The sequence below is a fragment of the Uloborus diversus genome, chromosome 2, assembly GCF_026930045.1.
Source record: "Uloborus diversus isolate 005 chromosome 2, Udiv.v.3.1, whole genome shotgun sequence".
NCBI lineage: Eukaryota > Metazoa > Arthropoda > Arachnida > Araneae > Uloboridae > Uloborus > Uloborus diversus.
The window spans coordinates 44,431,770-44,453,424 of NC_072732.1; the positions used below are offsets into that span (position 1 = coordinate 44,431,770).

A 21,655-nucleotide genomic window follows, 5' to 3' on the forward strand; every position below is an offset into this window, starting at 1 on the left:
CAAAAAAAAAAAAAAAAAAACCAGGTTTGAGTGTATTCAAATTTACGAGTATTTGTATCATAATATGAAGTATCAACATTCTGAAAATTTTTCTTGTATTTGAAAAATAATGATTTGTATGTGTTGCGGGCGTGATCATGCGGTCACACCCGCAATACGTACAAATCATTATTTTTCAAGTACAATTTTTTTATAAAGTTGATGCTTCATATTATGGTACAAAACAGCTCCTCATGTTTGAATACACTCAAGCCTGTTTTTGTGCGGTATTATTTTTTTTTAAATTTTTGTGCGAGTTTTTTTTGTGCGGTTTGTGAAAATTTCAACCAAATTGGGACTCAAACGACGTAATTATTGATAAAACAAGTGCGAGGTAGTATCTTGGAGTGACGACAGGTTCACGCCGATGGGAGGTCACTGTGTCCTAAAAATGTTCCTTATTCGGGAATTTTTGTCCGACTATTTGGCAAAATTATCATCACTTGGTTAAGTTTGATTTCGTTTAAAGAAGCAAATCCTAGTTATTTTTTAAGTTTTTTGGGATATTTTCTACGTGAGACTTTTTTTTTATGCGGTTCTTATCCACCGCATTAAAAAAAAAAAAAAAAAAAAAAAAAAATGAATTTTGTCATCTTGAATTCAAATTATGTTTTTCGCAATCACGAGAGTGTGTGTATGTGTAGGCGTGTGTGCTTGTGTGTGGGGGTATGTGTGTTTGTGTGTAGGGGGTATGTGTGTTTGTGTGTAGGGGTATGTGTATGTGTGTAGGGATGTGTGTTTGTGTCTGTGTGCAGGCATGAGTGTGTGGGTAGTTGTGTGTATGTGTGTAGGTGTGTGTGTGTGGGGAGGGGGTATGTGTATGTATGTTAGGTGTATGTATGTGTATGTGTGTAGGTGTATATATGTATATGTGTGTAGGTGCGTGTATGTATGCGTGTGTAAGTGTAGGATATTGACGAAACCTGGAGACAGTTTTCGCTAGAGGTGCAGAATCGTGAGGAGCCGGTCGACGGTGATGCTGCGGAGGGTGCTGGCGGGAAAATAAAATCATAGGAACGCCAAAAACAGTCAAGTGAAAGCAATAAAGAATCGTGGTTGCTCAAAAAAAAAAAAAAAACTGTGTGTTGCGAAAACCATTTTTTAATAGTTACTCGTGCGTGAAGTTTTGAACGTTTTTTTAAATGTGTGTGTGTGTGTGTGTATCTGTCTGTGGCACTCTAGCGCCTAAACGGATGGACCGATTTTGAAAAAAAAAAAATGTTTGAAAGGAGAGTTGATCGAGAGTGTTCTGATCTAAGTTACGTTTTCGGATGACATTAAATAACGAAGATATTAATTAAAAGCCTCAAACAGGTTTTTCGCGATTTTTGCAGTGAAAAAATATTAAAAATTTTAAAATTTGAAACCAAAATAAAGAGTATTTTTTTCTGCGTCTGATAGAATGTGTTTGAAAGTTCCATGTTATATAGAATTCGAATTATAACGCTATTTACCGATTTTAAATACGGCTAAGCTATTTTATTCAAGCGATTGGTAAGCGAATTCATTGTTGGCAGACAAGGTAATTAAAAGCAATGACTTAAAATTTTTATCTGTTGCCAGTTTCTATTTGTTAACAAATAAAATACTTGAAATTGGTTTTTAATAGTATAAGCCTTATACTATAAGGCTTTTAAAAGAATTTTCAATTTTCCCTCTGATTCTACATTTGCGACTCAGTCGAGGTTTTTTAAAATTTTTAATTTTAGCTACTTGTAAACTACAACAAAGTCTTTAATATGTGCTATTTAAGGAAAGCATGTATTTTACATTTATGGCAATTTGACCACTTTCTTAATACTTGCATTTCAATTATTTACTTCCTCTTAGTATTTACATTTCAATTATTTACTTTTCTCTCTACACACACTTTTAAATCATTTGCTTTCTTTTAATATTTCCATTTAAATTATTTACTTTCTCCTGGTATTTGCGTTTAAAATATTTACTCTCTTAATATTTACATTTAATTTTTTTACTTTCTCCTAGTATTTACATTTTAAGTATTTACTCTCATAATATTTACATTTAAGTTATTTACTTTTTTTAGTATTTACATTTAAAATATTTACTCTTAATACTTTCATTTAAATTTTTTACTTTCTCTTAGTATTTACATTTAAAATATTTGCTTTCTTAATATTTGCATTTAAATTATTTATTTTCTCCAAATAGTTATATTTAAATAACAATTCACAGCAATACTATCTTTCATTTTATCATTCTTTCAAGCTTTTTACAGCTATTCGTTTCAAATTGTCATTGGATACAATAGTAACCAATCGCATGGATTGCTCTATTTCTCTTTCCAACTGTCAGAAGATTCTTATTTGACTAGAATCGATGTAGTTTTAAGAAGAATTCAGGAAACATTTGTGGTAAATATTACTGAAAAATGGAGTGTTTACAGTACAGAAAAAATTACATTAAATTGTACTGAAAAAAATAAACGATTGTAGCTGTAAATGTTTCATTTTTGTCATCTATTGTACGTTACACTGCAAAACATTTTGTGTTACCTTACTCCATAAAATCGGTGGCAGCTTAGCAGCTTAGCTGTCTCCCCTACTCTGGAGTAACTTAACTGATATTACTGGTGTAAAATTACACATCGCTTGTGAAAGGTTACACCATGGTTAACGCAACTATAGCGTAACCTCTCACTCATTTCTGCGAAAGGTTACACCAAGATGTTCTGTATGCTTACAAAAATGTAGCTTTCATCTGACTTTCTTGAACGATTTATCAAGTTCATGCTTTTTAGCAACTAATGCACTAAAATTATTTATTTATTATAAACAAGACATTTTTATTGTACGAGGGCTGTTCAATAAGTAATAAGATTAAATTTATAAAAAAATACAGAACAACTTTAATCGTCATAATTTACATGGTTTTTTTAAGAATAACTTCTGCGGGACTAAATGCATTTATTCTAACGTTCTGTCCACTTCTTAAAAACTTGTGAATGTTACGTTTGTGAGAGCTGAGCCAAAATCGCATCCGCAAAGTTTAGACATGCTTTGCTGCTTTCAAAATGCTTGCCCCGTAATGGTTTCTTATGCTAAGGAAACAGCCAGAAATCACTAATGTAAAATAATTCTGTGATTCTCCTTGATGATAATAGCAGCAGTGTTGATCATTGTCTCTGTGATGAACGCGTTGACAGCTTTCCCTCACTTTCAATATTTTCCACATTTTGCCTCCCTTCCTTAAAAGCTTTATGCCATCAAAAAGTACTGACTCTAAACATTGCTTCATCGTTGAAAACTTCACGTATCATATCAAAAATCTGCGATGCTGACTTTTGCAGGCGAAAACAAACTTTAATCGCATAACTTTTTTCCAACGACGCTTCCGTTTTGACAACTGGCTGCTTCTTGTAGGCGCCCGCCAACATGCTTCAATTCAATCACGTGATACTCAGGAACATGAGTCTGTACGCGCCAAATATCGGTAGCTTTTATTAATATAGACAACAGACATTTTTCATGCCACTGAAATTAATATTCCGATGAGTAGTTTTATGGCAGTAAAGTTAGTCGTATTTCTTGCAGGCGCCCGCCAACATGCTTCAATTCAATTACGTGATACTCAGGAACATGAGTCTGCACGTACCAACTATCGGTAGCTTTTATTAATTCAAAAAGACAACAGGGCATTTTTCATGCCAAAGAAACTAACATTCCGATGATTGGTTTCGCGACAGTAAAATTAGTCTTATTACTTATTGAACAGCCTACGTACTACGAGAGGAAATGACCTGAGTGGGGTTCGAACTCAGAACGCGAATCGCAGAGCAAGAGCTTTTACCTCGCGGCCACCTACAACGGTTTTCGCTTCGTTAATATGAGTTTACATGCTCTTCGCCGATTCTAACCTTTACGCATGCGCTTTGAATTCTACTGAAACCGTAGTGCAAGGTTTCTCCAACAATTTGAGTTCTTAAAACAATGATGCTACACGCTTCAAAATTCGTGTAACGTTACACCCATTAATACTGGTAACCTTACACGTTTTTTTTACAGTACCTTTATTGAGCAAGCTTGCTTATTTGGTTTTCGCTGAAAAAAAAGCGCGAAAAAAACGTCCAATTCCAACATTTTCCTATTGTTAGTATTAAATCCAAAATGCGTTTCTTCAAACATCTCGAAAACTCATTTCTGCAGATAACGCCGTTTACCTGCCCACGGCAGAATAGTTCTTTGAAAGCTAACTTTTAGGGTCATGATACCATTTCAGCAGTTTATCAACGAAAAGTTGTTTTTAGGGTCAGAAATTGCGTTTTTAAACTGAAGAAAGTTTAAAAAAAAAAAAAATTAATTGACACATTCGTTTTTAGGGTCACGATACCACAGCAATGGCCATGAGTTGGTCTTTGTATTTAATCGGTTTGCACCCAGAAGTTCAAGAAAAAGTGCATGCTGAATTAGACGACATTTTTGGTGACGATGAGAGGGATGTGACTGTTGATGATTTGAAGAGCATGAAGTACTTGGAGTGCGTTTTAAAAGTAAGTGAATATCTATTTCAAAACAAACACACAAACAGTAAGGAACGTGGTTATAATTTTGTTAAGCATATTAAAGAGTATGATTTAAAAAACAACAATAAATAAGGCATAAATTGAAGAGCCTACAGTTAGCTATTTTAAAGGTACAATGGAGCCTCTTCATTAATGCAAAAAAGTCGCAAATTTTACTTCTAAGGCTTCAATATTCTGCCAAATAAGTAATTTGGGGGTTGTGATTTTCTGGTTAGCGTCTGTACACTCACGATTTTCTTATTATGCGTCACTTTTCGGCACCGATGAAGAGTCTCCATCATAGCCTTAAAATAGTTTTTTTTTTGTTTTTCCCCCCGGAATTTGTGCTTTATTTAAGTAGTTTTCAATTTTCATATTTTGCACGAAATCTTTTTTATCATTTTATGCGAGTTAATGAATACTTCTGCTTCTTTATCTCTGTGTTTTTTTATCATTATTATCTACTTAAAAAAAATCCTGTGGATTACGCGCAAGCAAAGAGCTGCTAAAAATGTTGCTCTTTTTTGACCACCTTTGGACGTTTAGTGTATTATACTATCTCCTTCCTCACGCTATATACCGCGGGTAGAAAATCAACGTGCAATTCCAAAATCATTTTCCGTTTTAGAAATGAAATCATTTCAAGCTGTATTTATTAAAACGAACTATTGATTTGTGGGTTTGAAAATGAACCACTGAGTTTTTCAAACGGTATTATTTAAGCAGCAAAGTGTAAAAAGACAAATTTCAAGTTTGTTTCTGTTTAAAGCAATATGCTTGTAATTCATATAAATTTTCAATAGCACAGTGCCCAAAAGAATGCGAAGGTTTTTTTAGAGTAAATTCTTTAAAATAGAGCTACATTTTGGTGAGACAGATTCTCTAAGAATATGAAAAAGATAAATCGTGATTAATAGCTTGCATATAAGCTGGAATTTGGTACCGTTAGACATTCAGCGAGGTGTAAAGACGAATATCCGATTCACAGGCGGAAAGGAACGCACCTATTAGTTTAGATCCCACTTAGCCGAAGCAGAGTCACACCAAAATAAACAAAAACACATGGAAGCAAAATTCTTTTGCCGGTTTCCCGTGGTTCGTGGCTTCCCTGCTCCCCGGGCAGGCTCATTCAGGGAGGCTTGCGGCTGGCCGAATTTCCACGGGAAACGTGCAATGATAGTCAGACACATTATAAACATTGACCACACTTAAAATTTGGTTTTCATGATTAAGTACCGCACCACCTCTCTGTCTCAAGCCTCTCTGACGTCATATGCACATGTTCCAAGCAATGTTTTTGCAATGAGTGGGGTACGCGCACAAAGAATGTATAGCATGAAGGAAGCCTGAGACTGTGAACTAAAGAGAAATGTTTTCTTAAAAACCAAGATTTTATAGATAGTACTAGCTGACCCAGCCACGCGTTGCTGTGGCAAAGAAGTTGGATTAAAAAAAACTTTTACTTATTATTTTGTTAGAATCAAATAAATATTTTTAATAGAGCTTAAAATAGTATAGCCGATTTTAAAACATGTGAGATTGACAATGGGCGTGATTCAATGTAAAAACGATTCATGAATGTTCCTGGAAAATTATGGGCAGCTGATGCGGCCAATTTCTGCCAGTAACATTTCATGCCAAAACCCGGAAAGTTTTCCGATAAAAGTTAATAAACTTCCTGAAATTATCTCGGAAGTGTCTTGAAAAATTCGAAGATCTTCCGTTTGAAGCTAGTCGTGTTTCTGGAACTTTAGTGTAAACTTAGGAAGGGATAAAAAATATAAAAAAAACTTATCACCTTTCTGATTTATTAAGAAACTTCTATAAGCAGTAATGCAAACATAGCCAAAGCTTAGCCAGAACTGCAAGCAAGTATCGAAAATTTTTACTCTGTAACGTTTCGGATTTTTTTTTACAGTGCAGCCTGAAGAAAGTACTTATTGAATTCAGTAAGTACTAACTAAATTTTCTATGGAAAAATCACTATACTTACGCTTAGTAAATTTTGTAAGTATGATTTTGGCCAAAAAAAAAAAGCAAAAATAACTTGAAAGTGATAGTAAATATCGAAACTGGTTGTAAAATAACCGAATGTAGAAACTAAGCGTAAACCACCACACACTTTTAGATTCTACACTGCATTTTATTCACCTCTGCTTTCTCTATAGTTTGTAATCAATAACTTCTTTACAAAATACACTAACTAAATTAAAAACATATAAAAATTAAATTTTTTCAATGAAGTAGATAACATTGACTTCGATCTATTGTTTCTATTATTTGAAAACTGAAAACTGTCTAAGCACTAAGTTGTGCACAATGTTCTTGCTTAACCAGTCTTTTGCTAATAGGAAAAGTATGATAACTTTCCACTTGTGAGTAGGCGATATATGGTTGTCCATGAGAGAAATATTTATGTTTCAAGTCCAAACCGAAAGAAGACATTGTTTGTTCTTGAGATGTATTTGTGGTCTTTGCAAAAGCTAAACGAATCAAAAATTGAAGCCTTTCAAATGTGTTTGAAAATTATGACGCTATTAATGGATTACGTGGCAACACAAACATTTCTCCTTTAAACTTTCTCGTCAAAATTGTTGACTTTTGATGAAGAAACGTGTACCGTTGCGTAATTTAGGTGGATTTAAATCGCGAAAAAGAATAAATTGTTGAGCCAATTTTCAACCGGAAATAGTGTAGTCGCATTCCTGGTGTATCCAGGGAATTTAAAAATTCAGTTGGAATGTTTACTGCTTTGTTTTCATCAACAACTGTATAGGCTTGTTCAGCATCACTGGGGAGCTTTTTTTTTCCAGCCGTCAGTAATGGCTCATTATTCGCAATAATTGTAGCTAAGACAGCGTCATTGCTCTATTGTTATACGTTGCAAATTAGTGTTAACTAAGTCGGTGGCCCAACTATCAAGTGACGGCATATCATAATAACTAAGGGGCAAATTTGAAATTGAAACGCAAAAACCTTCAGTTAAAACTAAAGCTTCATATTCATCTCTGGTGTAAAATCTGGATTTAGACATTTGTGTGTTTGTTAAACTTTATGAAATACGTCTTCAAACGTAAAAGTTATATAGTTTCTCCACAGAAATGATGATTGTGTTGGCTATTATGTCTTCAAAGTTATTTTAAACAGTTGTCGAATACTGTTTCTCCTTATGTCAAACCTGCATTAGAAAGTGTCAACCCCCAATGACTTTGAACGTGTCAACTCCCAATAACTTTGTGCGACCAATAAATACAATTTGCGACATGCGTCGGGATATGTATTCGACAGTCGACAATTGACGATCCACAAATATTCCTGTCTGTTCGGGAATGTTTACCGAATACAAAACTGCTACAAAACCAGCGCGATTACAGAGGCAATTATGATTTTAAAAAAATAAATTTATCTAGGAATAAACTCTCAATTAGTTCACTTTTCTTCTCAACGGCAGTGTAGAAATTGTCTGGCTATTTGTTGTACTGTATATTTTGATATAGTTCAATTTCACCGTTTCCAATACCCAGCAATTGCTTTCAAAATACTTGTGCAATTAGATTATTTTGCGTTTATACTCGTATGTTCATGGCCAATCGCATTATCTCGACATATCACTATAAAAACGATTGTTTCAAACATGCGTTGATTTCATCGGAATAACTGGTAATGTCTGCCGGAAGTCCCCAGACAGTATTCAGACAATTTCGCCTAAAAGTTTATCGTTGCCGTTCAATTCTTGCACAATCCTATGACGTGCTTCGAATGAATGCTTTTACTCATGAGCCATAGTACACTTATCCCAAATTATAATTTCACTCTCTTGTAACACTACAGCCATTCCACGTTTTTTTTTCTTTAATGTTATACATTGCGAAATCTATGAATATCTAATAGGCAACTTTAAAGCTGAATGTGCTGTTCGTCTACCATCTAAAAAATGTAGCAGCAATGCCTGACGATGCAATTGTCACTGCAATTTTCTGTTGCCAACGTATCTTTGCAAGAATTAATGATACTAAAAATTTCTTGGGCAAAAAAAAAAAAAAAAAGAAAATAACTGTTTTCCGCTTAAATTCAATAACCTCCCTGAAATTAACCTGGAGTACTTTTTGAAGAATTCAGTAGTCTTCTTGTTTAAAGGCAGTTATGATTCTGGCACCTTCAGAGAAGCCTAACGCAGGTTTAATATAATAGCCTGGAACCTTCCGGCTTTTTTAGGAAAGCTCTCAAAGCATTAATGCACGCATTGCCAACGCGAAGACAGACTCTCAAGCAAGTAGATCGAATGGAGCTCCCCTGCAACTCTTGCAAAGCTTCGTAATTCAGATATCTTTTCGCATTCATTTGGGGTTGAGTCAATCTGGACGAACCGTAATCGCTCCGAAACCGATACACCTATTAAATACGTTTAGTTAATCTTGATACTGGTGGAGAAAAATATTTTTCACAACGGTGTGAAATCTGCAATTTGTAGCAATTCAAGGAAACGTTTTGAAAAATATAGTTGATTTTCTCAAGAAGTGAATAAAAACCTGTAACATCCGGAATTGTTGTGTGGAAATTCTAAGCAACATTTCTGAGTTTTTTTTATCATAGTGTTTTTAGTAGTAAGTCATACGATGTTAGTTATATCGATTAATTAATTTACACCGCCATCTATTAAGAATTTTTAGAACTAAACAATTAATTCACAGTATTATTGCATAATTAATATGAAATTTGCAATAAAAAATTATAAAAACCATTCTATCTTTTAAGTTGGATCAAATGAAACATAGGTATGAAATTTGAGAAAAATCGGTTGAGTAGTTTCGGAGTTTACCCCGAACAAACATCGTGACACGAGATTTTTATATATATAGATATAAATGCTAATTCTTTTTTTTTTTTTTTTTTTTTGCAGGAAACTCTCAGATTATATCCTTCAGTCCCGTTTTTTGCCCGTGAACTACAGGAGGATTTGAAATTTGGTGCGTATCTATACTAATATTATAAAGAGAAAGGGCGGATTTTTGTGTGTTTTTATATGTTCGAGTTGATCTCCGGACCCCCTGCACCTATTTGATAAATTCCTTCACTATATGAAAGGTGCTTTCTTACTGAGTAACATATGCTATAATTCGAAAAAAAATCGATAAATAGTTCTTTTTTTATTCCCATTTAGTCCGAATTTCACATAAATTCCCGAATATGGGAGTGAAAAATTACTTGCACATATTAATATAATATATCGTTTAAAAGGGTAGGATTTTCCGCGTTCTAAACAATTTGTTTCAATGCTCTAACTTAATTACGGCGGGAGTAATTTGTGTTTTTAGCTCGAACTTTTTTAGGCTTAGCTGAAATTTAGGCACTACTTTCTTCGTTAAATCTATCAATAAAAAGTGAAGGAATCGTCCCACAGTTTTCTTTTTGACACCATTGGAAAAAGCAACATTTTTTACTCCATATCTTTCTCGACCTGTGGTCGAAAAACTTATGTATCTTCAAAGGAAAAAAAAGTTACAAGCGTTTTTAAATGAATTTCGAAAAATATCATTTTGATTCAGGTTGTCAACCATTTTATTTTCGCGTTTCCACGGTTATGCTTTTTGAATCCATTGTTTATTTCCTTATTTTGCATTTAATTTCTTAAACTTATTTTATTTCATGCTTCCATGGTTACGGTTTTAAAATCCATCTTTCGCATTTTAATTTCTTTAAAGTATTTTAATATCTGTCGTCATTGTTTGGAAGGGTAATTTTGCATGGTGCTTTTTTTTTCTTTTATTTAAGCCTGGTTGTTGAATATACAGTGGCTCCCAAAAGTCTTCGTACACCTTGAAATTTTGTAGTAAAACTAAAATAACGAGAAACTGAATTCGAATATGAAGTTTAATTTTTTTTCACGTCATTCCTATGCCATTCTAAATAAAACCCAGTAGTTTTTTTTTAAATATTTCCTGATTTTGTTTTTGAAATTTGTCAGAAAACGAAGAGACAGAGAAATAACACGCCACGAAAGTCATCGTATACCGATGTTTTTCGAATAAATTCATGATTAAAATGATTGTCTGGCGTTTTTTTTTTTATTATTTTTTCATGGTGGTGACACTTAAAAAGTCGTTTGGCATTACTTTTTTGCTCTTTTTATTCCGAAATATTCTACGTATTATTAAAAATGACTCGCATTCGTAAAGAAACAACTAACTGCATTCGAAAGCTGATTATTTTTCATTATTTTCGCGGTAAATCAATTCGAAAAATCTCTAAATTAGTTAATATATCTCCTTCTACAGTTCAGTATGTGATAAAACGCTTTAAAGAAGAAAAACGGACTGAAAGCAAGGTAAGAAAAATACGACCAGCGAAGCTAACTAAACGTGATCAGAGGTTTATTATTAGAAAATTTGTGAAAAACCCACGTTTGAGTGCTGCAAAAGTTTCTGCAGAATTTAGTGAAAGATATTCGATTGCAATTTCACCTGAAACTGTTCGCCGAGTTCTCAGAGCAGCTGGTTTAAACGTTCGCTGTGCCCCCAAGAAATTTTTTGTTAGTGCGAAAAACAGAAAGCTTAGGCTTTCCTTTGCAAAATTAATGAGAAATAAACCCGAAATGTATTGGAGAAATGTATTATTTGCAGATGAAAGCAAGTTTAACATTTTTGGTTCAGATGGGCGTATAATTGTATGGAGAAGAAAAAATGAGGAACTTAATTCCAAGAACCTAGTTGGAACAGTTAAGCATGATGGTGGAGGTGTTTTAGTGTGGGGGTGCATGTCATCACATCAGGATTTGAAAATTTGGTATTTATTGATGGAATCATGAATCTCAAGATTATTTAAATATTTTAAAAGATAATTTTAAAATTTCAGCTCAAAATTTGGGTCTTGGAAACAACTTTGTTTTCTACCAAGACAACGATCCTAAGCACACGGCCTACAACGTTCGCTCCTGGTGTCTCTATAATTGCCCACAAGTTTTGAAGACACCTCCCCAATCACCAGATTTGAACCCTATAGAACATATTTGGAGGGAACTAGAGGTTAGAGTACGAAAACATGACATCAGAACGAAAAGTGAACTAAAAACGGTTATGATGGATGAGTGGATGAACATTGACTCAGAAATAACAAAAAAACTAGTGAAATCTATTCCTAGAAGATTAAAAGCTGTTGTGAATGGTAAAGAATATCCTACTAAATATTAATTTAATAAAAAATTACATTATTTACCAATTTATAGACATTTTTTAAAAGTGCACGAAGACTTTTGTGACATAAAATTTCTTGTACTTTTTGATTATTGATTTTTTAAAAATTAAGTTTTATTAAATTATTAAACATTTTCACGCAGTTTTGTTAAAAATAGATAATAGATCTTGTAATTAAATACTCATTTCAAAATATTAATTCTAACCAATAGATAGGGGCCTATTTCATTGAAAGTCGTAGGTGTACGAAGACTTTTGGGAGCCACTGTATGTCACTTGACAGAATTTTTATTCTCAAGATAGACCGGTCAAAGCAGCTCTTAATATATAACGATTTCAAAGCTTCTGTTAATGTGATTTTGTTACTTTTTTGTTTGTTTGGCGAAACATTTATTATTGCCAAAGAAAAAACATCCGCTTCACTCGCAAAAGAGCTGGATTCCGGTAGCGTGGTCGCTTTGCGCGTTAGGCGCTGAGTATTTCAGTCTAGGATTATTGTTTCAAAGAAACCGTAAATGTAATTCATTGTTTTGAAGGAAATGAAACTTTTGATTTGTTTTTATCCGAGTGAAATGTACGACTTTTCTTCTTTTTTTTCTGACGATGTGTTTTGAATGTTAAAAGGAATGTCTTTTTTTTTTCGTTAGATGGATGAATTATGATAGCGTGGTTGCTGGGCGAGTTTGGTGATAAACAATAAAGTTGCGGTGTTATTTTTACACTTGAAAGATATTTGATGTCTTTTTTACTTTCTTCTATATCTAATATATAGAAGAAAGTATTGGATTCGTGCAAATTTTCGAATTTCGAAGGATTCGAACGTTTTGAGGTGTGCTGAGTTCATTTCGACTATTTTTGGAAAATGTCTGTCTGTCTGTGTGTGTGTGTGTATGTGTGTATGTGTGTGTGTATGTATGTGTGTCACGTCTGTGTGTGACCAGTTTTTTGTGGCCGCTCTACAGCAAAAACTACCGCATGAAATCGAACGAAATTTGGTACACATATGTGCCCGTATGTGAACTTGTGCCCATTGGTTTTTGGCGCGAATTCCTTCAAGGGGGGTGGAGCAATGGGACGTTTTTTGAGTTACGCGTGATTGCTATTCCTCAGGAAGTAACTGGCGGAATCAAACAAAATTTGGTCCATATGTTGCCATTAACAGGAACAGGTGCTGATTCAATTTTGGTGTCAATAACTCAAACGGGGGTTGAGCTATAGAACGTTTTTTTGTCGTCAATTGTGACTGATGTATCTCAAGAAATAATGAACGGAATGAAAGAAAAATTTATCGGCAAGTAGCCCTTAGTGGGTATAAAAGCTGATTTTATTTTGGTGTCAACAGCTAAAAAGGGGGTAGCGCAATCGCCCGTTCTTTTTTTCCGTTGTGAGTGCCCTATCTCAAAAAGTAATGCTACGTTCTGGTTGAAATTTAGAATATATGTGAATCCATATGTAAACAGGCTTTGGTTCAATTTTGGCGCCAATCGCGCCAAGAGGTGCTGATTTATATTTTTATTATCATTATTTTTTAGCGAATAAAAATAGCTTTATTAGTGCAACAATAAGAAAGATAAATTGTAATAGATTATCGTCTGCTTATTTCTCGTGATTTTAATTGTATGGAAATGATCGGAAATATTATCTCAATGATTTAAAATTTTTAACTGTTGCCATCTTATGTTTGTTAACAAATAAAATATTTGTAATTAATTCAAGCAAGGCTTTTAAAATAACTTTCAATTTTCGCTCTTTGCTTTGCTTTTGCAATAATGCAGACATTGGGATGGTCGTCAAGTTTTTTCATGTGTAATTTTGTTTTTGTTGGGAATATTGCTTCCTCGTCAAGCATGGGGAGGGATCAGAAAAAAAAGAAAAATATAGAAGAAAGTTTCGTGATGGCCACAACATACTAGTTTTGTTTTTGTTTATTTGGCGAAATATTTTAAATTGCAGTAAAAACCGCTTCACTCGCTAAATAGAGTTTTAAAGAAACTGTAAATCTAATTTAATGATTTGACAAAAAGTTTTAAATTCTAAAGAAACTTTTTTTTTTGAAAAGGTGCGTATGCATATTATACAACGAAAAATGATCATTTCACATCAGAGGGGCGTCATTTTTTTTTTATTCAACGGACTTCCATTAAATATTTAGCACGGGCATCGCTGTGCGGGTACTGCTAGTGTTTTATAAATTACATAAAAGTTTCAGGTTCATAAATTCAGCGTTGGATTTGTCTATATGTAAATGAAAGCGCATTCTTTTTATAATTTATGCATTTTTATACTTTCGAGATCATAGTAATGGTACTTTATTTCATTTGCAGATGACAAAACTTTACCAAAGGGTTCAACTTGCATTGTCTTTGCTTATATGCTGCACAGAAACCCAGTGCATTTCCCAAATCCAGAACTTTTCGATCCAGAAAGGTTCCGGCCAGAAAACAGTGCCGGAAGACATCCTTTTGCTTACGTTCCGTTTTCAGCCGGAGCACGAAACTGTATTGGTGAGTACTGAAACTCAATTTTCTAAACATATTTAAATTGATTCGATACCTTAATAAAGTTTTAAGAGACAAAACGTTCTGCTTAGTAATAAATGTCATCGTTATTAAAATTTTGAAATTTAGTTCAAATTAATTTGGTGAATATTGAACTTGACTTTTGGAAAACTTGAAAGAAAGTTAATGAAAATTTTCGTCGACTGAATTTATTTCTTCTTTGTCGTAGGCATATCACGCTTTTAATCGTAACCGTTAACGTCTTTCTGCTCTAAGCTTGAGGAACAAAAAATTTGATATGTACTTATTTCAGCATGTTAACATTTCTCGTACTCCTATCTTAGCATATTATTTTATCCAATCGCGAGTGTTCCTATTTCATTCCAACAGCACTGGTACATAGGGAATATTAAAACGTCATTCATATGGGCAAAGTATCTAATCACAATTTCATTAATTTCTCATCTATCCTACATTATGTTTCAGCTTTTCAAAAAATAGGTCTTAAATCTAAAAGTAGGAAAGGTTTCCTATTCAGTTTCATTGATGAAAGAATTAAAAATGTTCTTACTTGACATCATCAGTGGCCGTAGAGTTGTATAGTGTTGCAGCACAAATGCTCCTGCTTTCAAAATGCTTAGTGCAAAATTTTCTTACGAAATGCGCACTTACAATCGATTCCTAAATGCACTTGAGGAAACATTCTATCGGAAAACTTTAGTTTGAATTACGAAAAAAATTAACACCTAGCAAATTGAGAGATTTTATTTGGATTTGTTTACAAGCTTGAGTAGAATGCAAGTACAATGGTAAACTAATGAAATTATTGCTGTTGGAAATTAATGATATACTAGTTGGCGACGTCATACAACTATATGAAAACCTACAGTTTTGATGCCATGTTTGGTCAGAGTTACATGGAAAAAAAACTTATTTTGCGATAGCGCGCTTTATTTTGTCTTTTAAAAATTACTTTTAAAGATAAGAACCCAGTAAAAAAGTTTAAAAGTTCCATTAAACCAAAAATAATCTCCGAGATAATAAGGCTAAATTTCACTAAGTCACTGAGTTTCAAAAATCATTAAAATATGAAATAATTCGCAAAGTAAATAAAATGATTTATTAAATAGCACTATAAGCTCCACTAAAATGTAAAATAATCGTTCAACCATGTTAAATAATTTTAAAACTCCATTAAAATGCAAATTGATCTGCCAAAAAATATCAAGCAATTAAAAATTAAATCTCATTAAAATGTAAAATTAAAGCGCAAGGAGCAAACGTGGCGGTGTTTTAAGTGATATTTTTGCTTTCGCCAAGGTAGTAAGTACTCCAAATTTTGACGGCGTTTTAAGTGATATTTTTCGGTTTTCACCGAGGTAGCAAGCGAACAGGTCGCCAAGCGCCTTGTAGCCCAGTTTTATCCTCTTTCCTCGTTTCTACAATCTCTGAGGATTTTTTTTAACGTCTTGAACTGCCATTTTGCCATTTATGAATTTTTAATGACGATTCACTTTACTCAAGTTTAAATTTCAGGTCAGCGTTTTGCCTTGATGGAAGAGAAAACCGTGCTATCAACAATTTTAAGGAAATACAAAGTCACCTCTCTGGATCCAAGAGACAAGGTTCATGTCGTCGACTTCATGGTGCTTCGCCCGGAGAAAAAATTACGAATTAAGATAACACCGAGAAACAGTGAGGTTGAGGAGTTTGTACAGATCTGAAGAGACGTCTTTATTATTTAGTATCGGAAAAATCGTTCACTTTCTGCCTTTCTTCTGTCTCCCAAATTCGAGGAGAAGATGGATTTTTGGAATGAAGTTCTGATATATTGAGAATGATCTGTTCTAATGAGGTTCAATCAGTGGGTCGTGGAATGCACGCGGCCCACCTTTCTATTTTTTTAACCCTTTCCCTTCTTACTGGAAAAATAGTTCAACATTTAAAAAAATAAATAAATAAATAAATAAATAAAAAATAAAAAATAAAAAAGTGTTAAAGTAATACTAGGATAGACCAGGGCACGTTTACGCATGGGACACGTTTACGCAGTGCCCTTTTTTCAAAACGAATTATAACTAGAGAGCCAACAGTCATAACAGATTGATGCTACTCCCTAGAAAATATTCTCACAAGTTTCTGAGTATCAGACGAGCTTCAGTCTAGCATGAGGCAAGAATAATCTGTTTTCTAACAAGTTGAGTAAATGTTGGGTTCAACGTTTTGAAGCTTATTGTGAATAAATAATACTTAGTTAAAAAAGAACAAATACATAAAAATTAGCAGAATTTTGAAACCTTTTTTGAGGATTGCATTTGTATGAGCTGAAATTTTATTAAATATCTTTGCACGTTAAAAAAACCAACTCAAACTTGGCGACGGGTCAAGTTAACGCTTTGAAGTCGGAGCACCTTTACACACGTTCTTACCACTTCTTTCGCTCCAAACTGTCTCAAACCTTTTTAGTATTTTCCGGCTATTTAGTTTCGGAAACTATCATTTAATTTTTAAGTAAGACTCACATTCGTATCTTTTATAGCTTACAATCATACAGTGCTGTCTTCATGCCCCTTCAGAGCTTTAACTTAATACACTATTCAATCTGTAATAAATTTGCTTTATTTTAACGACGGTACGACATTATGTTCAAAACACTAACTACTAACAGAAACAAGTTAATTGTCAAAATAAATATGCGTAAACGTGGCAAACGACTTGAACTCAAAAATAATTTTTTTGACGGTTAAAAACACGAACTGAGCAACAACTGAATATACCAATTTTGACTCCATTAACTGCTTCATAAAACCGCAATGTCTGAAAATTCCAAACTTAAAACATAAAAATTCGAAAAATCATTGAAAAAAATTCGCGTAAACGTGCCCCGGTATACCCTACTTAGTTTTTGAGCAATCACGAATTGCTTATTATCCTCACTTGACCAAAGTTGATGTTGCTCGGTTATTTTAGATTACCATGACAACGGTTGTTTTTAATGAGTGAATGAGAGAGTGAAATTTTCGTCGTCATAGTTACAAACAATCTGCGGTTTGATTTTATTCATATTTTTTTCAAGGCGTGGCTAAAAGAGACTTCACATTAAAAAAAGTTTTTTTTTACGTAAAATTACCTTTTTTCAGGAAAAAACTTATATAGATGAACTTATATACAGCAAAACTTCATCTAAATACAAAGCATCCAGATTACAAATTCCCATCATTTAAGATTGATAGGAAATAAATATATGGATCATTATACTTTATAAATAATCTTTATGCTAAGTGTACTGGTAGATATCGGCCATATCTTTATTACTGCATCCTAATCACCATTTCTCCTCTTATGGATATACCTCATATTACCTATTTTAGAAAATCATCAGTCATAATATGACAGGTACAAATTTCTCTGCCATTTATCATTCCATTCCATCTATAGAAACAAGAAACCCAACAAGTAGGGTCCTATCGAAAAGCATAATTAGAGCGCAAGACGTAAAAGTTCAGATGATTTGTTTTCCTTTTTCATTGTTATTTTTTTTTAAAGTTTACATCAGCAGCAACTTACCCCTCCTCATTTTCCTTATTACAGTAATTGAAGTTACAGTGGACATTGATAGACATGTATCAGGAAAGCAGTGTCAATCATCACATTGTTTTCTCGACTGTAAAATTAAATAGCATTAAAATTTTGTGCATTAAATTTCTTTTAATATGGATTTCAATAAAACGTTTTGAATAAAATTTGTAACCCATTTTCTATCTGTAATGTCTTGGCCTTCGAAGTTCTTCTTATACTAACGTTTAAATGACTCTCTGACAACTAAAAGTTTTACTACGCTGATCTCTACAGATGTTTTACTAACTTTCAGGAGATGAAAACTGACAATATTTACTGTGTGCTCATGGTTGCTATGTAGAATTGGGAAACGTCCAGTTAAGACGAGTCTATCTGAATGAGGAGGAAAGAAAAAAAATTGCTCATTTCAATGTAACTCTCCTTAATTTAGAGGCTAACAAACATGAGAAAAACCTGGCACCCCTAAAAATAATAGATGCGTCCATTTCCGCCTGAAAATCGGAAGTTAGCCTTTCCATCTTATCGGTGGTCAGACAGTATCTACTTGAATGGAAAAAAAATTGTTAACAAATGTGACACTGTGAAACGCATGTATAATCGTTGTTGTGTTTGAAAATATGAATTTTTTTAATTCCTATCTGCACTTTGATTTCTGATTCGGTTTGGTAACGAAAGTAAGTATGATTTCGATGCATATGTTCAAATATTCATTAAATGAAAAAAAAAAAAAATCAGTAGTGCGGATTTGTTCGGTTCTAAAATCAAGCCCAAAATAGAAATATGGAAGTACATCTCCGACTCGTGAAAGTTAATTATTTCGTGAAATATAAGTGGTAGTGGTGGGATTAATCCCCATCTGTTCTAGTGAAACTAGACCAGATCCATGTATCCAAAGATGTGCAAGAAGTCCAAGAAAAGCAGTGGGTTGGCCACAGCTTCCTCTCTGGAAAAAACCAGGCATTGGAGGATGTGATGCAGAGAGAAGGGGGCGTCGTTGCTTTTGGGGCAAGTAGGGTAACAAAGACCAATCATCTAAGGTGGCCCGTGTGAAATAAAAGTTTGCAGTATAACTGGAAATAGGGATCTTTTCCAAACTGTTGCCATTTTACCCATGCACATTTAAAAATACAGTCGGACCTCCATATATCGAACTTCCACATATCGAAATTCTCTATATATCGAAATCCCAGCAAATTTCTATGTTCATTACATAGAAAAATTGTTTCTATATATCGAAAAAGTCTCTATATATCGAAATTTTTTGCTAGACATTCGTAGGTTTTTTTTCCACTTTAGACTGTATGTCTCATGAAAAATGAAGGTTAGCGGAGAAAATTATGATCACTAAAGGTTGCTGCGAAATTCATAAGGAATAGGGGGTTCAAGGGTGTGTAGATAGGGTCGTTGTTCCGTTCTGGAGTTCTTACATTCCCTCAAGTTTATTTCAAATCTTAGTTGCAACCAGTAACACTAAAATCAGTGTCAAGTTATCCCTTTTGTCTGTTGATTATCATTCCTAGTATTTTTAGCTTCAGTAAAAATCATTCAAGTTAAGTAGATTGATTTTTTACTTTTCTCTCGATTACATTGTTAACACGAAAATCCCCTAATGTGGCGGTTCAAGTTGAATTTCCGAAGAATGAAGGTGTATGAAGGAGCAAAAATGTAATTTCTGTTAAATTTTTAATTATTTACTTTCATTTAATCCGATGCTCGTTTAAATTAGAAGTTGGGTTTCATGCACGAAAATTAGTTTTAATTTTAATGTTTTAGGATATTTTTATGATAAAATAAGATTGTGTTTCTATATATCGAAATTTCTATATATCGAATTTTTTTCCGGCAATTTGCTACTTCGATATATGGAGGTCCGACTTATGTATGCTTAATGAGAAAGTATATTTGTTATCTGTAACTATAACTAGAGCCGCTATATAGATAAGCCGACGCATCAGCTTAAGGTTAGCCATTTTCGATGGGATTTTTCATTGTTGCACTGCTAGGGTTACCACAGCAAAGTTTCGGATTTCGCCAAATTTGCCGAAAATAATACTTTATTCAATAAACAATTCACGTGCCGCTTATAATTGCTCACAGTGAATAATCACCAAACGCGATAACTCGTCAGAAAAGACAACCACTCAAACACGCGCTCCGATCCAAAATGGCTGATCTTAAAGCTGATGCGTCGGCTCGTATATATAGCGGCCTTAAATATAACAAGTAACTAAAATTAAAAATTAAAAAAAAAACCCCGACTGAATCGCAACTGTAGAATCAATAGGGAAAATTGAAAATCCTTTTAAAAGCCCTATACTAATAAAAATCAACTTCAAGTATTTTATTTGCAAACAAATAGAAACTGGCAACAGATAAAAATTTTAAATCATTGCATTTAATTTCCTTGTCGGCCAACAATGAATTCGGTGATCAATCGAGTGAATAAAGGCTTAGCTGTTATTAAAATCTGCTTTAAAAAAAACACTATAATTCGAATTCTATGAAACATGGAAGTTCCAAACACATTCTATCAGACGCAGAAAAAAATTCTCTTTATTTTGGTATTAAATTTTAAAATGTTTAAATATGTTTTGTCTGCAAAAATCGCGAAAAACCTTTTAGAGGTTTTTAATTAATATCTTCGTTAATTAATGTCATCCGAAGACGCAACCTAGCTAAGAACACTCTTGATCAACTCTCCTTTCGAACAAATTTTTTTTCCAAAATCGGTCCATCCGTTTAGGCGCTAGACTGCCACAGACAGATGCACAGATACACACAGAAACACAGACATGTCAAACTTATAACCCCCTTCCTTTGCGTGCCGGGGTTTAAAAAACAGTTCCGAAGACTGCAGTTAAAAACTTTCAATCTTTGATAAAACACAAGGATAGTTATACTCATTTACACACTTTCAGGGAAAGAGGATGATTTCTAATGGGTTCAAAACTGCATTTTCTAACCAAAAATTCTATTTGCAAAAATATAAATAAATGATTAAATAAGAATCTGTAGTATTAATCTCTGTGCGTGTGTCTGTGTGGATCTGTAACCCTATCTCCTCTGGACTGGCAGTGCCTACTAAGTTAATACTAGTATCGTTCGATACAGGACATCCAGGAAAAACCATTCCGCCCTGCGTCTCACCCCTCTAAACCTTAAGAGACCGGAGATATGTGGTCGGACATTCAGTCCTGAGAACATGCAGTGATGTTCTGACATCCCCATCTATTGTCCCTGTTGCTTTGCAAGCGGCATTGAGCCACCGCATAGGCGATCAGGGTTTGGTGAGCGAAGAGTGCAGGGCATACCCAGGCTTGGATTTACGTACAAGCTAAGCAAGCTATAGCTTAAGGCTCCCGCTTTGTCAGGGGCCCCCAACTCTTGGAAATTAGCGTAATTTGTTTAAAAAAAAGTACTTGAAAAAAAAATTTCATTTTCTATGGCTTGAAAATTTCGAAAAGTGTGGCTACAAACCACAAATGGGAAGGAGTAGGGAGAAGGAATGCCAATATATGTCAAATTCAGCTCCTTGCTATATCCTGCACCAAAAATGTAAAAACCACGATTCTCACGTTGCTGAAACATATTACAAATTTTTGTGACTCCCATGTTTCATATCTTGCTATTTAAGGTAACGGCACCAGTAACAGACATGCTTAAGACATCGCTCTCAGGTTAGCTCAATTTCCAAGCCTTTTAAGGTATTTAGACTTTTAAAACTATTTTTCCCGTATGCAATTACATCTCATCTAACTTCTGGATCCTCTGAATTAGTAATTTCTATTTTTATTTGCTCAATTCCGAAAAAAGGTTCGACTCCC

At 33.8% G+C, this 21,655-nt stretch overlaps 1 protein-coding gene across 1 annotated transcript in view; it reads left to right on the plus strand.

Moving 5' to 3' along the window:
• LOC129216283 (uncharacterized) overlaps positions 1-21,655 on the plus strand; it is a 107,257-nt gene that overhangs the window by 30,039 nt on the left and 55,563 nt on the right. The window contains exons 8-11 of the mRNA XM_054850493.1: positions 4,382-4,552; positions 9,465-9,531; positions 14,079-14,258; positions 15,789-15,964. Of these exons, the coding sequence (XP_054706468.1) occupies positions 4,382-4,552; positions 9,465-9,531; positions 14,079-14,258; positions 15,789-15,964 (594 nt within the window). The remainder of the gene's footprint in view (positions 1-4,381; positions 4,553-9,464; positions 9,532-14,078; positions 14,259-15,788; positions 15,965-21,655) is intronic.